The sequence below is a fragment of the Rutidosis leptorrhynchoides genome, chromosome 8 (genome assembly GCF_046630445.1).
Source record: "Rutidosis leptorrhynchoides isolate AG116_Rl617_1_P2 chromosome 8, CSIRO_AGI_Rlap_v1, whole genome shotgun sequence".
Classification (NCBI taxonomy): Eukaryota; Viridiplantae; Streptophyta; class Magnoliopsida; order Asterales; family Asteraceae; genus Rutidosis; species Rutidosis leptorrhynchoides.
In genome coordinates this window covers 350,068,290-350,085,903 of record NC_092340.1, presented here as the reverse complement: position 1 = coordinate 350,085,903, position 17,614 = coordinate 350,068,290, and the positions used below count along the sequence as shown (strand labels likewise).

At 34.9% G+C, this 17,614-nt stretch overlaps 1 protein-coding gene across 1 annotated transcript; it reads right to left on the bottom strand.

The window, feature by feature from the left end:
- Positions 1-15,230: 15,230 nt before the first annotated feature.
- LOC139864602 (uncharacterized mitochondrial protein AtMg00310-like) lies at positions 15,231-15,875 on the bottom strand. Its single transcript, XM_071853182.1, has one exon. It carries the CDS (start codon positions 15,873-15,875, stop codon positions 15,231-15,233), a length of 645 nt encoding a protein of 214 aa, XP_071709283.1.
- Between the last annotated feature and the right edge of the window lie 1,739 nt (positions 15,876-17,614).

Below are 17,614 nucleotides of genomic sequence, written 5' to 3'. Positions count from 1 at the left end.
GTTATCAAGCCGTAATATGGCATTTGCAAAGTTTCTTGCACAAATTATTAAATTGAGAACACATTATTCTGATTACACCATTAAAAGGATGAGACTTGATAATGCTGGTGAGTTAACATCTCAAGCATTTAATGATCATTATATATCTACAGGGATTGTTGTTGAACATCCAGTTGCTCATGTGCATACACAAAATTGGTTTAGCTGAATCAATAGATAAACGCTTACAGCTAATAACTAGACAATTGATAATGAGTACAAATCTCTCAATATTTATATGTGGACATGTAAATTTACATGCTGCGACATTAATTCGCATTATACCATGTGGAAGTCGTAAATATTTTCACTTAATACTTGATTTTGGCCAAGAGCCAAATATTTTCTACCTTAAAACATTGGTTGTGCAGTGTATGTTCCAATTGTATCACCACAACACAATAAAATGGTTCTTCAAAGAAAGATGATAATATATTTTGGATATAAAACATCTTCAATCATAAGATATATTGAACCCATGATGGGTGATGTTTTTACAGCACATTTTGCTGATTGTCATTTTAATAAAACATTGTTCCCTAGATTAGGGGGAGAAATAAAAATAAAAAATAAAATGATGCTTCATGATGTGAACATCAATTAAGGTATATTGAACTCGCACAAAAGAATGTGAAACGAAAGTTCAAAAATAATGCATATGCAAGAACTTGCAAATTAATTACTTTATGCATATCCAGATATAAAAAGTGACTAAATCATATATACCAGCGATAAATGCTCCAGCTCGAACTGAAATTCCAAAAGCTGGCAATAATGTCACTGTTGAGTCTTTGCCACGCATCAAACGTGGAAGATCAATTGGTTCCGAAGATAAAAATCCTCGAAAAAGAAAATCAGCTGATAATGAGGTAAGAGAAAGTGTTCAAGAAGAACCACAAATCAATATTCCTTCTGCAGAGGATATTGATAAATGTAAATACTAAAATTGCGATAAATTATGCAATATTATGGAACCGAAATGAAACTAAAATCTCTATGAGATATTTTCATATAATGTTACAATGACATCATGAATAAAGATGATGATCTGGAACTAAAATCTGTCATTGAATATACAAAATGGACATGATTGAGCTCAATGAAAAGGAGCAATAAGAGCTGAATTAGAATCGCTCGATAAAAGAAAAGTTTTCGGATCAATCGTTATCACTTTTAAAGATGTGAAACGTATGGGATACAAATGAATTTTTATTCGAAAAGAAATGTGCAAATGAAGTTACAAGGCAAAACTAGACTTGTAACTCAATATTTCCCACAAAGACCAGAAATGAATTAGGAGGAAAAATTATCCTCCTGTAATGGATACAATTACTTATTAGATACTTAATCAACCTGATAGTTATTTAAATGCATCTCATGAATGTTGTTACTACTTATCTGTATGGATCACTTAATAGTGATATATATGAATATACCTAAAGGGTTAAGGTATCATAAGCATCTAATGTAAAACCCAAGGGAATATATTCCATTAAATCACAAAGATTTCTAAGTGGGTTTATACAAACGGGACGTATGTGGTATAACCGATTAAATGACTACTTGATAAAAAAAAAGGGTATAAATATAAACTTATTTTGCACGTATGTTTTATAAAAACAATGTTCGGATATGAGATCGTAGTTGTTTATGTCAATGTTCTTAACATCATATGAACAAATAAAGAGATCTATGAAATCATTCAACTTCTAAAGAATTATTTTGAAATGAAAGATCTTGAAAAAACCAAGTATTACCTTGGATTGCAAATTGAGCATATGCCTAATGGTTTACTTGTACATCAAACAACTTATACCGAAAAGATTTTAAAACATTTTTTTTAAAGACAAACTCATTGTTGTTAGATCACTCAATATTGACACTAATCTATTTCATCCCTGCGAAGATCATGAAAATTTTAACAGATCGGAGGTTCTATATTTTAGTGCAATTGAGGTTCTTATGTATCTTATAGATTATACAAGATCTGACATTTCTTTTGCAGTTAATTTGTTGACAAGGTTCAGCTCAGCCCCTACCAAAAGACATTGGAATGGGATCAAACAAATAGTTTGATACCTTCGGGGAACTACTGATTTATAATTATTTTATTCTAACAACTCGAAACAAGATTTGTTTGGTTATACAGATGCAGATTATTTATCCGATCTACATAAAGCTAAATCTCAAACTGGATATGTATTCCTAAATGGAGGCACCGCAATATCATGACGTTCTCAAAACAAACACTTGTTGCAACATCATCAAATCATGCCGAAGTGATTGCATTACATGAAGCTACTCGGGAATGATTTTAGTTAAGATCAATGATACAAATCATTATTGATTCTTGTGGACTAGAACGCTATAAAAGCGTAACAACTATCTATGAAGATAATACAGCTTACATAATACAAATGAAAGAAGAGTATCAAAAATGACAGAACAAAACATAAATGCTGACGAGGCGCTAAAGCTATAAACGGTCTTAACGGTCATAAGTTTGATGGAAAAGAATGGTATATTGGTAAGGCTCAGAAAAAGACTGAAAGGGAATAGGAACTGAAACAACGGTTTGAACAAACCATGAATGAGACTGTAGACAAATCACGCGGGCCAAACTTGTACATAAAAGATTTAGATGATACAGTTTCAGATGAAAACCTCAGATTTTTCTCATATACTCAAGATATCGTAAAAGACAACCAGATTAAAATGAGATACTTTCAATCAACAACTCTGCTGATCTTTATACCAAAGCACTGCTAACTGCTATTTTCAGAACACACGTTCATAATATTGGCATGAGGCATGTTCAGAAGATGTAACAACTCAGGCGTTGCCTACTTGAGGGGGAGTCAACTTTATGCTGCACTCTTTTTCCCTTAGCTAAAGTTTTATCCCAATGAGTTTTCTTTAGCAAGGTTTTTAACGAGGCAGTACTAGTTATTCTCTAATAAAATTGTCATCCAAGGGGGAGTGTTATAAAATATCTAGATTGTGTTATAAAATATCTAGATTGGATGTTAATTTTATTATTATTATATTTCTTGCATAGTAATATTTTATACTATAAATAGACATGTATGGTAACCATTTAAGGTGCACCATTTCTCTTGAAATATCAATATCAATATTTCTTCTCTCCTTCTTCTCTCTTTTTCTCTCTTTGTTCTTATAACCATTAAAGGTAGTTATAAGCCTACTGAATTATAACAATAAACAAATAAATAAAATTTTTTATTGAAAGTGTTAATGAGATCACCAATTTTGTTCTTTCAAGTTCTGTAGCAAATAATATGACTTGGCTATTTACTTGTCTAGACTTAGAATGTTTTTTTTTTTTTTTTTGAAAAGCAAGAAGGACTTATATTAAACAATCACGAATAGTACATGGTTGACTGGACAACCTTAACAACACAATACATCACGAAAGAAATAGAGAAAACAAATTACACCGCCCTAAGCTAATTGCAAAGATTGCAACTAACAAAAGAGAGAAACTAAGGTTGTGAGAACCATTGAAGTCAATCCATAATATGACCCTTGCAACGTCGTGAAATCCAATCGTATGAAAGAACTTGAACCTCGCTAAATAAAGATGGGACCGTCTCGAGCTTATTCTTGAACACCTTTGCATTTCGATTCTTCCATATAATGTAACAAACCACCCAACAAACCGCTTGCCATTGGTTCCTTTTGTGATCATGTGCTACGTAGCCGAAGGTACCATTAAAAATATTCTCATACCCGAATAAAGCCGAATTATACCCCCACCATTTAAGGACTTTCGCCCATATGTCTTTGGCCATTTGACAAGAAAAAAGTATATGTTCCACCGTCTCAATGTCACCATCACAAATCGGACATCTCACGCTGTTCAAATCGATGCCCCGTTTATCTAACTCGAACCTTACCGGTATACGACCTAATCTCGCCCGCCAAATAAACACCTCTACTTTTTTTGGAACCAAACCATTTCGCAACGACTCAATTGAATTAACCGCACGTGGTAGGATGACTTTGTCCACTAGAACTGAACAGTCCTTGACCATATATGTACCCTTCGAATTGAGATTCCAGCTCCAACAGTCTTTTTTATCTTCGATCAGCTGCAAGTTCCGAACAGTATCTCGCAATTCAGTTAGTTCACTATTCGTTCGTCCCATAGGTGGATAGGCCCAATTGCCGAGCCCATCTCCCTTAAATTCTTCGGTTTTGTTACTGATGTTGATATCTTTGTCAATCTCGAGCCTGTATAATCTTTTGAATTTGTCTTTGAGGCTTGCGTTCCCCACCCAAATGTCATTCCAAAAAGAGGTGCTTTTCCCGTCCCCGAGCAAGCGTATGAAAGACTTAGAGAAAGAAATCCCTAACCCGTCCACATGATTTCCTGCAACACAAATAGAATTCCAAAGGCTAGCGTTTGGTTTTCGGATAAGCCCGTTTCCAAGCACAAGACCTCCATTAGAACCATAAATGCTACGAATTACGGCGACCCACAAAGTGTTAGTTTCGGTTTTAAACCTCCACCACCACTTACAAAGAAGAGCTAAATTTTTACTTTTTAAGGACATGATATTTAAACCTCCTTCTTCGTGAGGAAGAAGGATTTTTTCCCACTTAACCCATGACATTTTAGAGTTAGAACCCGTCCCGCCCCAAAAAAAATTCCGTCTCACACTCTCGAGAGAATTTAGCACACAAGTAGGGGCACGAATGAGCGAGAAGTAATAGAGAGGTAGGCTAGAGAGAACCGACTTAACTAAAGTTAACCGTCCACCGAATGAAATCATTTTTGCTCTCCAGTCCGCTAACCTCTTGTTAAATATCTCGATCACCGGGGACCAATCATTCAATTTCTTCATCTTATTACCCACGGGAATACCCAAATACATGAAAGGCAACCGACCTGCAAGACATGAACACCAAGACGCAAGAGCTTCCACGTTATCATTACTAATGCCTATCCCAAATAATTGACTTTTATTATAATTAACCTTCAACCCCGAAGCCCGTTCAAAACATTCCAACAAGTACATTAAATTTCGCACATTACGTCTACTCCATTCGTCAAAAAAAATCGTATCATCCGCATATTGCAAATGAGAAATGACGACTTTATCTTTACCCACCTCCACCCCTTTATACATCCCTCTCTCAACCGCCTTTTTCGTTAGGATATTAAGTCCCTCCGCTGCAATAATAAAAAGGAAAGGTGATAAGGGATCACCTTGGCGAACGCCCCTTTTAAGATTAAACTCACTTGTCGGAGACCCGTTTATGAGAATGGAGATTGTAGCCGATTTAAGACACGAGGAAATCCACTTACACCATTTGGTACCGAACCCCATACATTTCATCACTTCAAGAAGATAATCCCAATTAAGCGAATCAAAGGCTTTCTCGAAGTCTACCTTAAAAATTAGGCCGTGCTTTTTGTTTCGTTTAAGATCTTCGACCACTTCATTTGCAACTAATGCACCGTCTAGAATATATCTACCCCCAAGAAACGCACACTGTTCCTTCCCTACAAGACTAGGTACCACTTTACAAATTCTCAAAGACAACATCTTCGCGATAATTTTATAATAACTGCAAATAAGACTAATCGGGCGATAATCACTAAAACTCAGCGGGTCCGATTTCTTCGGAATAAGGGAAACAAAAGAGGCATCGCAACCCTTTGAAAACTCGCCAAAAACCCAAAACCAGTTGATAGCACCTACCAAATCATCTTTGATTATGGACCAAAACTTTTTGAAAAAACCAAAGTTGAACCCATCCGGTCCCGGGGCCTTCGAACTACCACAACATTTGACCGATTCCCAAATTTCCCCTTCCGTGAAAGGAGCTTCTAAGAGCTCGTTGTCCGCTGATGTAATCAATTCAGAAAACAGCCCTTCAAGGCTTGGTCCATCCGAATTATGTACCTCGAATATGCTCTTAAAATGGTTGAAAGCAACTTCTTTGATTGTATTAGGATTTTCACACCAAGACCCATTAACATTAATCCCCCGGATGTTGTTTTTATTATATTTCCTCTTTAAGGAATTATGAAAATATTTTGAGTTTTCGTCTCCATCGATCATCCAACGAACACGAGCTTTCTGTTTTAGCATCCCTGTCTTGATTTTTTCCTTTTCCATCCATGTTTTTCTCGAGTTTAGCCATTTAGTCCGCTCTTCATCCTTTAAACTACCTACTTCTGCTTTCATTTCAAGATCCGTTACCACCTTTTTAACCGACTCAATCTCACAATCAAGCTTGCCAAAGTGAACTTTACTCCATTCTTTAAGGTCTCCTTTTAATCTTTTTAACTTGTTACGAAAAACGCAATCCTTCCGGTTACCCCCCATTGGACCAGACCAAGAATCGGCAATAACCTTGTCAATACCCTCAACCACGAACCAATCATCAAAGATTTTAAACGGTTTAGGCCCAAAATCCACTTTACCATCCGACATCATAATAGGACAATGATCCGATACAGTTCTATCTAAAGCCACCACTTTTAGATCGGTCCAAAAGCTAAGAAAGTCGTCCGAAACCAAGAATCTATCTAGTTTACTCATTTTCAATCCATCATCACTAACCCTAGTAAATTTCCTCCCACCCAAAGGAATATCCACTAAACTATTTCTATCAATAAACTCGTTAAACCTCCTAGCCCGATTATAAAAAAATTCACAATTCAATCTTTCCAACTTATCTCTAACCTCATTAAAGTCCCCACAAATGACCCACGACACACCATCAATACACAAGATCTTGTCAAGCGAATCCCAAAACTTACATTTATTGGCGTCATCATGCGGACCGTACACCTTGACAATAATCGATTCATTTCCCGACTGTTTCCATTTCCCCCGTATAGCAATAAAAAAGTCACCAATTAGCTCACTATAAACCTCGAAGATGTTTTTATCCCAAATTATTAATTGTCCCCCCGACTTACCAATCATTTCTTTTTGAACATACCCACAATCATTAGAACCCCAAAGCCCGAATATCCAATTGTCGACAAGGTTATGACATTTAGTTTCTTGAAATGCTAGAATAGAGGGCCTTTCGACCAAACATAAGCTTTTAACATCACCAAACTTACTTTCTTTCCCGGACCCGAACCCACGAATGTTTAAGGAAATAATCTTCATAAATAAAAAGAAGATACGAACAGAGAAAGAAGACACTTACATATCTTTCTTGGTCCATTTTAGACCAAGATTGGTGCCGAATTCCTCAACTCCAATACTGTTTTCCGATATCAATTGGCTCACCTCCTTCTTCTTGCTATTCCTAGACGACGATGGCTTCTTACTCAGTTTCGATCTTCTACTACCACATGTCACACAATTAATCCCACTTGGATCCTCAACGCCTTTCCCTTTCCTAGTCGATTTTTTCGCATGTAAAATTTTCGATGAAGCTTTCCAGTTGCCGATGGAATTCCAGCAGCAATTGGACGAATCAGAAGCATAAACAACCCCTTTACTTGCTTTTTTAGGCAAATAGTTGTTAGCGGTATCCATAACATTCAACGAGGATGTATCACCGGAAATCTTAGCCTTCTCCACCCCGTCACCACCGTAGTTCTTAACTGGACTTTTACATTCTTCTTCATCCGATGAGCAATCGGTATCACCGAGATCCTCTATCACCACATTATCTCTTGGATCGGCCGACCTAATGACATTAAACTTATTTTGATTAATAGGCCCATCAACACTAAGCACCTTTGCTGGATTATCACGAGATACTGGGCCAGATTTATCAACATGAAAGTTGGGCCCATTTAAGTTGAAGTGAGCTGACCCAACACTAGTACCCGAATAACAGCCCTCAGGATTTACTTTTTTATTCGAGACATCAGACCTCACCTTGGTATCCGGAGTCTTGGACTTGGAGATATTTGCATCTATAGGTGATTCTTGCACATTGGACAAAAAAGCATCATCATTATTATCTTTATCAAAAGGTTGCTTAATTCCCATGCAGGAAGACCCATCATCTTCCACCTGCAATGGTAAGCTGCCATGACCGTCACCATTCACCTGACCTTTTTTCGATCGAATCTCCCCATCTTCAAGTTCATCGGAAGCATCATCACCGGACAAAGAATCCGGAATTTCTTCCTCATCTTCCGAGCTGTCCCAATCCGACTGTGGAATATTTTCCAAATCAAGTTCTATTTTATCTTCACATTCTGAAATACCAACATGTTTGCACCAGATGCCTGCGACCAATTTTACTATTCCATTGATGCGTTCGTCATTCTTAGTATGAATCAAGACTTTACCCGAAATTAGATTTTGATTACCACGAATAATATTGCAATTCTTGAAATCCAGGGCTGGCCCCCACCACTCCGCAATTGATTTAAAGGTACTACAAGACCAATATTTAAACGGAACCCCTATGATCTCGACCCACGTTAATCTACCCGAATTGACTGAACGGCCATCCCACAATTTTAACTCATTAAAGCACTTTTTCACAGGCGAATTAGCATCACATACAATATTTTTGGCCGTAACACTGTTGGCACATATCAATAACACATGTAGGCCACCAATGTACTTAATATGTATACCATCGTATCTGTGACGATCGCTCCAAATCCATATGGACGAACACGTCATTCATTGATTTCATTGCGAGGTATTTGACCTCTATATGATACGTTTTATAAACATTGCATTCTTTTGAAAAGGCACACCATAAATGAATATTAAATCAAAGGTTTTCGACATCTGATGATTTCTACATATAAACAATCACCTTATATAATAGTTTACAACAGTACTTCCGTTGACAATGCAGTCTAAATAAGGTACATGGTGATGAATTGGTGAATGCAACGTTTTCTTGAAAAATATGCCATGTAAGATTCCATGCACATAGCTTGTCTATCATATAAGCAAACAGCGGAAGACTTCTAGGGAACCTGAGAATAAACATGCTAACAAGTGTCAACACAAAGGTTGGTGAGTTCATAGTTTTAGTGTTTCGCATAATCTGCATATAAAAGTGGATAACAAGATTTCAGTTGTTTCATCCAGAAACGTTTATCAAAATATTCTACGAAATTGAGCACCCTGGTAACTAAACTTAACGTATATATAATTTGTACCCTTTGTATAATCATCTTAATAATACACGCAAACCAACGTGTACGCTTCTCAAATAGCATACGTCCGTTAAAAGGCTAGTGCTCTAGCTCGGACGGGGATATCAAGCCCTATGGATCCATATACTACTACTCGCGCCCACCAGTTCTTATAACTGGCAGTTAACAGTTACCAAAGCTAAGAGATTTTCGGTTCAAACTCAGTGTAGAATTTAGTATGTACTTGTATCCATTGCGTTTAAAATAAAGTGCATGTATTCTCAGTCCAAAAATATAGATTTCAAAAGCATTTTAAAAGGGAGCAAATGAAACTCACGCATATAAATATTATAAAACAGTTAATAAAGCATTTGCATGTATTCTCAGCCCAAAAATGTAATGAGTAAAAAGGGAGCAAATGAACTCACCTTAGCAGCATATAAAGTCGTTCACCAAAATGTGATCGAAACTCGGATTACCAAATAACCGTAGATCTCAACCTAGAGAACATATGTTGGTCAATAAATGTCTATCAAGCTAGGTCAGGTCATAGTGTATAACAATCCTAATGCTCGAGATCGACATACAAAAGTTATCCAAAGTCGTTTCAAAAAGTCAATTTTGACAATAATTCAACAAAACGAGACGTGCCTTATATATGGATTCATTTACTTGCCTGGTAATATTCAAAAATCCAATTTATCATTCTAACAAACAAGTTTCAAAAGCAATTTCAATCAATGTCAATCATAATTCAGTTGATCATATCTTTTAATTCGTTCACCGAAATTACGCGATTTCTAAATGAAAAGTTATTGATTTTTCGCCAGCTTTCCAAAAACATGCATATCATATACCTTTTATCAGTAATATATGTATTTACTTCGTGATTCATCATAACTGTTTAACGACAAAATTTAGCGTACAATAATGTATAAATATATACACTCGAGCACTAGTATGTATACACTATTAATTTATAAAATATAAAATATAAATGCTTACGTATTAATATTGAGATTCAATATTGTAGAAAAGTACGTAGACGCAACAGAGATGATAAACACTAGATTTGATTCATAAATATACCCTCGAACATTACCCATAACCTCTTTGGCAATAACCCATAATTTCCTTAGCTCTATCCCGCTCTTAAAACCATTTTGAAAGTGACACACTCATAACCTCGTCGTAGTATTTTATGTATAATACTAATTAATAATATTAATAATAATAATATTAATAATAATAATAATAATAATAATAATAATAATAATAATAATAATAATAATAATAATAATAATAATAATAATAATATAAATATGGAGTATGATATGTATGTGTGTAAGACAGAGACCAAAATGCTCGAGCTTTTATAGGTGTGGCCTGATTCTGATGCCCATGCGATCACATGGGTTTTATGCCTATTTGCCATGCGATCGCATGGCCGTCAGATCCAGCTCACATATTTTTTGTAATTTTGTTTGTCGACATAATTTAATATAATATATATAATATATTTAATTTAAATAATTAATTATATATTATATTAAATTCACATGCATAGTTGACTTGTAATTTTTGTTCCGATAAGTCGTACGTCATCACTCGACTTATGTCCCGGTTCCGGTTTTTCGAGTGTCCCTTCGTACGTTGAGAAAACTTGTACATTACGTTTCGCGACTCGTACCTTTGTCAAAATATAGTCTTAAATTATTCCTAAACTATACCACTCAAAGTATATCTTAAACTTTCGAGTATTTTGGTCATTTACTTCTATAAATCATCGTCTCGTTATTTGTTATTATATATATAATAACAGATTGTTTTATGACCAAGTTAATATTATATTTAAATATATATATTCAATATTTAATAAACACGTTTTTAAAATACATAACACAGGTTATTCATATATCTAATTCCAACAGTTAATATTCCTTATTATTGTATGTGTCCAAGTTACGTTATTTAAACAAACACTTTATCATTTGTTCCGAATACCGTTAAAAATGAATGATTTCTCAAATCAACGTGGACCTCTCAATAGAGACCCGTAATGATATCATAATCCTTAAGAGACTCAGTAAATGTCTTTTACTTGAATCGTTTGGCATAATCTTTTAACTCCGTAGTTAAATATATCAATCAGGTAATCAATCAAATAAGATTAATGCACAGTATCATATACCCAACACTTAGTTACGTTTTCAAGTTATAGTATATGTATCTATTTACATATAATTATTCGTGCATCATCGTGAATAAACGAAAGGTAATTGAATAGTTCAAGAATTTTGAGATTCAGTTTAACAGACTTTGCTTATCGTATCGAAATCATATAAGATTAAGTTTAAATTTGGTCAAAAAATTTCGGGTCATCACAGTATCCGTTAGCCATCCCTATCGTGGTAATAAGGTTAAGTGCACCAATGTTTTTCAGTTCACCAACAATAATACAATCTTCCATCCCCACCAATGGAGAGTTATCTTCAACCTCCACCGTACGAAACCTTTCAGCTTCTTCCGATTTCCAGGCCTTTCTCGATCTAGATTTGATCAGCAGTGTTCTTAAATCCTCCTGAGGTTTAGGTTCACCGAATACCTCATTGAGAGCCGGAAAATCATCTCCACGACTAGTGCCCACCTTTGATGACCCCTTTGGTATCCAGACATCACCACCAGTATTACCTTTTGGTCCGTTGCCTTGAAAAACATGCCTGGTATTGAAATGATTTGAGTCAGGGTTTTGCGAACGGTTGACGGCTCTAAAAACCCTAATTGGTCTTGAATCAAACGTTATGCTTTCTAGTCGACGAAGAAACTGTGCTTCATCTCCAACACCATGGAACCTAGCAAAAGCGAACTTGAGTCCATTTCTTAGTCGTTTGCCTGCCAAGTAGATGTCCCTAAGATCGCCGAATTGCTTGAAGACCCGCCAAAGATCAGAAATAGCCCAATGATCACCGAAATTAAAGAACATAAATGATGTCAAACGATGCCCGAAAAACTTTGTTGTCGTCGGAACCCTAGGCTTTCCCTCTCCGCGATCTCTCTGCCCCGTCGTACTAAACCTGTGTGCATGACTCTCTCTCCTCTCACTCTCTCTCACACACTCCATTTTTACACTTTGGTGGTGGATGTTGGGTGGATTAGGGTGGTTTTACGGTGGTGGGAATTTGGTGAGAAGAAATTGGAAATGGGGATGAAAGTTAGCAGAAGATGGAATGGAAATTGTGCGAACTTAATTTCATTTGTATTTTAATAATACGAATTTTACAGGAATTGAAATGAACTAATCAGAGAAAAAGGAATCAGATCTGGATCTGTACAAACATTACCTTATCCACATACATGAATATAATAATGGATAGATTGAGTTTTGTTTTTTTTCTTCTTCAAAAAAACTAGAACTTTAAATTAACAAAAGGGACTTCATTAACCAGAGTTTTGTATTTAGGTGAATGATTTTAATTGTCGTATCCTACACCATGAAAGATGGAAACCCTGATTTTATAAAAAGGTTCCAACTTGGAGCGTTATTGGGATCAAATTAGTTAAATTGCTAAAAGATTTTATATGGGTTTGGGTGAAAAGGAGAAATTTAGTAACAATTGTCTGAGGTTGCGAAAAATCATTGAATGAAAAAAGGGTAAATTTATCGTAACAGAGCATAAAAGAAAAAGATTATGTAATATATTCTAGACTTAGAATGTTGATTAATAATAATCACCTAAATGTGTATATTTTTTGCATAAAAATACGGAGTATAAAAATAAAAATTTACCATCATATAGAAACATCTCATTACATATTACCCGAGGCTTTACCTTCTATGAGAGAGCCAGTGTGCTTATTCATAGAAGAGTTTCTCCTCTTAAAAAAAAAAAAAAAAAGGCTATAAAATCCATCAATGGCAGCTGTTTGATTCAAGCTCATTCCTCAAAAAAAATATATGCACAACTAACTTGAGTTGATGCCAATCTCATCATTAGAAAGTCATTTCGAAACTACTTTAAGTTTTGTTTTTTAATAGCCAAAATTTTATTACTCACATTCCTTAGCAAGTAGCTAAGGAGCAACAAAACACCAAATTACATCGGATTTAACATCCATTCGTTCCACTTTACATTAGTTAAGCCCATGTTCATTATCATGCTAATGAGTTGTCCTATTGGCCTAGAATGAATTCATACTTTTGTAAGGTCACTCGCTATTTTAAATTTTTTTTTAACTAACTAAATTTTTCTCATTCGAATTCATGACGCATTAGCACCAACCCATTTCATTTACCTTTCCTTAAACACTCATTGTCATTCACTAAATAATACCCGCGAGTATATTCATACAATATAATACGTACAAATAATAAAACACAATATATAAATTAAAAAGGACAATGGGCCCCACAGCTGAACATCAACGTTAACACTTGGTTTAACTTGGCTCTGCCTATCCATATTAGAAGTTTGACATCCACCAAACTATAAATTTAGTGCACACATGGACTTACCATAGGTATTTTTGTTTAGCGTTAGAACTAGAATAAAATTTTCATTTTCTACATCTAGCAATAATACACAACTACTTGAATTTTGGAGTACAAATAGTAGCAAGAAATACTCCACAAGTAGTTTTTTACACAGTAAAAAAGTTTATCAAAACTATACAATGTATACAAATGACACTCGTGAGTGATGAGCGCAGATTCTTTAAACTCATGAATTACCAACCATACCTTTTCTTTATTCGCCGAGGCTTGCCTACCTATATACGGTAATCTTTTTTTATTGTGCATGTGCCCATGACCTGCGAAGACCAACGACGCGGGTTAAGAACTACACATATTAAACAATATGTGTTCGCGGATACCCATAACTCGCGAGTAAACCCGAAAAATTGAGAATTTATATTAAATAATATGAGCATATTAATGGGTAATTAAATATAAATATGAGAGTTAACAGGTATATCTGCTAGTTGCTCAAGAAGGTATAACGGATTTGCGAGCCAGATTTCATTCGCAACGGGTATAGTATACCCATGACTCGGGTATAAACTTTTACCCGATAAATACACGTGGGTCAATTTTTTTTTAATTTACTATCTATGAAAATTTAAATATTCTAAACCACCTTATTATATTTATATGAAATATAATATAAATAGATATTGGGTTAAAGCAATAACTCAAGCAAATAATTTCATTTTTATTTCGATGTAAGTTATATAGCGCATAAATACCATTGTTTGTTATAATATTTTTTTTTTTTTTTTGGAAAAGCAGATATATTGACAAAAAAACCACGAATACAAAGTGTCCAAACCTAGTTACAAAACGCTCGATACCGAGTTAGAATCTACTGCTAGCAACTAGGAAACACCAATATGAAATACATCGCACTATAAAAATCGAATTAAGTTATATAAATACTATGGTTATGTAGCCAATCATGCCATTCGATCTTTCTCAAATTGCAACGCTTCGAGATCCATTCAAAGCTTTTTACTTGGATTTCGCTCAACGCCATCGGAGGAGTCCAACTCGACTTTTTGAAGATCATTTGATTTCTATTTTTCCACATGAGATACGCACTAGTCCATCTAACCGCTTGCCAAATTTGTGAACCCACATCCGACATCGGTAACGAAAAGGAGTCGCAAAAAAGTTCATCAAAACCCGGGCAAGGCGAATTAATACCCCACCAACTAAAAACCTTTTCCCAAATAATCTTTACATTTTTGCACATTAGTAAGGAGTGTTCAACGGTTTCAACATTATCATCGCAAAGAGGGCATCGGACAGTATTGAGATCAATACCCCTCTTATCAAGCTCCACTAAGGCGGGCAATCTTTTCCGCTTAGCCCTCCAAACAAAGGCGCCAACTTTTTTTGGAACAAGGCGGTTAACTTGAGTGGGAATAGGCGACGCATGGACCGGGAACATATGGGACATGATAAGATTCCAAAGAGAAAAGGTAAAAAACTTACCACACCCACCTAGGTGCCAAACCCATAAGTCATCCTTTTTCCCCAACAAGGTAACCGAAGACAAGGCATTTTCGAGCTCAACTTGTTCGCCTAACGTACGACCGCTAACCCTTCGGACCAATTCCAAACGAACCTATTTCCATCACCATCGCGAACAATCCGATCCGACACCAAAGCATTATGATTTGTTTCAAGCCGCACCAATATTTTGAATTTTTCACGCAAAGGAACATCCAACAACCAAGAGTCTTCCCAAAAATGAGTGTTGTTACCATTACCAATCGATCTAGAGATAGATTTGGAAAAATCTATCCCAAGAAGATTAATGTCGTCACCTGTTTTAATAATATTACTCCAGATGGTGTTAGAATAAGCAAGTGAAGTATTCCCACCCAAATTTAAAGAACCCGAAACCCCATAAATGCTTTTAATAACACTAACCCACAAGGAAGTGGGTTCGGTATAAAACCTCCACCACCACTTGCCGATAAATGCAAAATTTTTAACAAAAATAGAACCCACATTTAGTCCGTCATCTGCCAAGGGGCGAATAACATCATCCCATTTTACCCACGAGATTTTCGACTCGTCACCCGCCCCACCCCAAAAAAAATTCCTTCTCACACTCTCAAGTTTTTTAAGCACGGTAGACGGAGCACGGAAGAGCGAAAAGTAATATAACGGTAAACTATTAAGAACCGGATTCACGAGATTTAAACATCCACCGAAAGACATCGCACGAGCTTTTCAATCCGATAATCGTTTTTCAAAATTTTCAATAACCGGTTTCCAACTAGCCATTTTATTCATTTTTGTACCAACCGGGAGACCCAAATATATGAAGGGAAAAGAACCAACTTTACAACCAAATAGATTCGCCATCTCCTCAATTTCTTTTTTATCTACACCGATCCCGAATAAGTTACTCTTATTATAATTCACTTTTAACCCGAAACTTAACTCAAAACATTTAAGTAGTTTCATCAAGTAACCAATATTTTCCATACTCCAAGAACCGAAAAAAATAGTATTATCCGCATATTGAAAATGAGAGATTTTAATCTTATCTCTACCGATTTCCACACCGTGAAAAAGATTATTTGTAACCACATTTTTTGCCAACCAATTAAGACCCTCCGCGGAAATAGTGAACAAAATTGTGTGTTACTGAAAAAGATTATAAAATTTTAAATTGTGTGTTAATGATCGATTACCTGTTGATTCGGTAAAGTTAATTATGTGATCTATTTTAAAAATTTATGGAGGTGACATGAAAAAATGGCATAAAAAGTAAATAAATAATAATTGAAAAAACAACACTTTTTATATATAAAGAATATGATATGTTAAAATGATTGTAACTATTCAATGCTAAAAACATTTAACAATATTATATGATATTATATTATATTATATTATATTATACTAATATACTAAACGTCATGAGCAGTGTCGTAAAAGTCGTTCGACTTGACCGACGCGTCGGCCGATGCGTCGTTTTTTTGGGTTCTCCTTCCCGTTTTTTCTGAAAATGACTCAAAAGACGGTCGGAGCTAAAAGTTCAGTCAAAGTCTGTCAAAGACGGTCAAAGTCAGTCAAATTTTCGTCAAGATCTAATATATTTTAAAATTAGGGTTTGTTTTCATATTTTGGGCCGCTCTTTTCTATGTGTTCTTACTGATTATGTACTCGGTAATATTAATTGAGTTTGAAGTTTGATTGTTTTAAATTCAAGTTCTTATTTAAGAAATTTATGGTATACAATCAACTATTTTACATATATATATAAATATATATTTAAGAAATTATTAATAAAGTCAACGTTGGTCAACGACCGATGCATCCCGACGCGTCCCCCGACTAGGCCGACGCGTCCTTTTTAGGTCTTGATCGATGCGTCCCCGAGTCGCGACTTTTACAACCTTGGTCATGAGAATGAACACTATTCATAGTGGCAATTTGGTAAATACCCCAATAATCATGAGAATGAACATTATACTAATATGTATATTTTTTTTTGTAACTTTCTTTTTCTCCTTCATTTTTTTTTCATTTCTTAATTGTAACTATATAATATAATTTAATAATAAATGTTTTCTTTAAAGAAAGTGTTAAATTTGAACTTTAATTTTTTTCAACTTTGTAATAAAATTGTAACTTCAACAAAATTTGATAAATTTTTTACCAATGATCAATATATCTTTTTTACGGGATCAATAATTTCACACAATCTGTCACCTTATTGACATTCTAATTTCAAGAATGAGCATATTTAATAAATATAATATATTTTTTAATAAAAAATTAGTTTACATAAAAAAAATTAAAATATATAATCGATTTGTAATTTTTTTTTTTTTTTTTTTTTTTTTTTTTTGTTGTTGCAAAAAACAAGGAAACATATATATTAGAAACAAGGCTAGCCATCAAAATAATAGCTAGGCACATTACAAACGAACCCACATTAAGGCCAT

Coding starts and splice junctions, on each gene's coding strand:
- LOC139864602 (XM_071853182.1), bottom strand. CDS start 15,875: ATGTCTTTCGGTGGATGTTTAAATCTCGTGAATCCGGTTCTTAATAGT.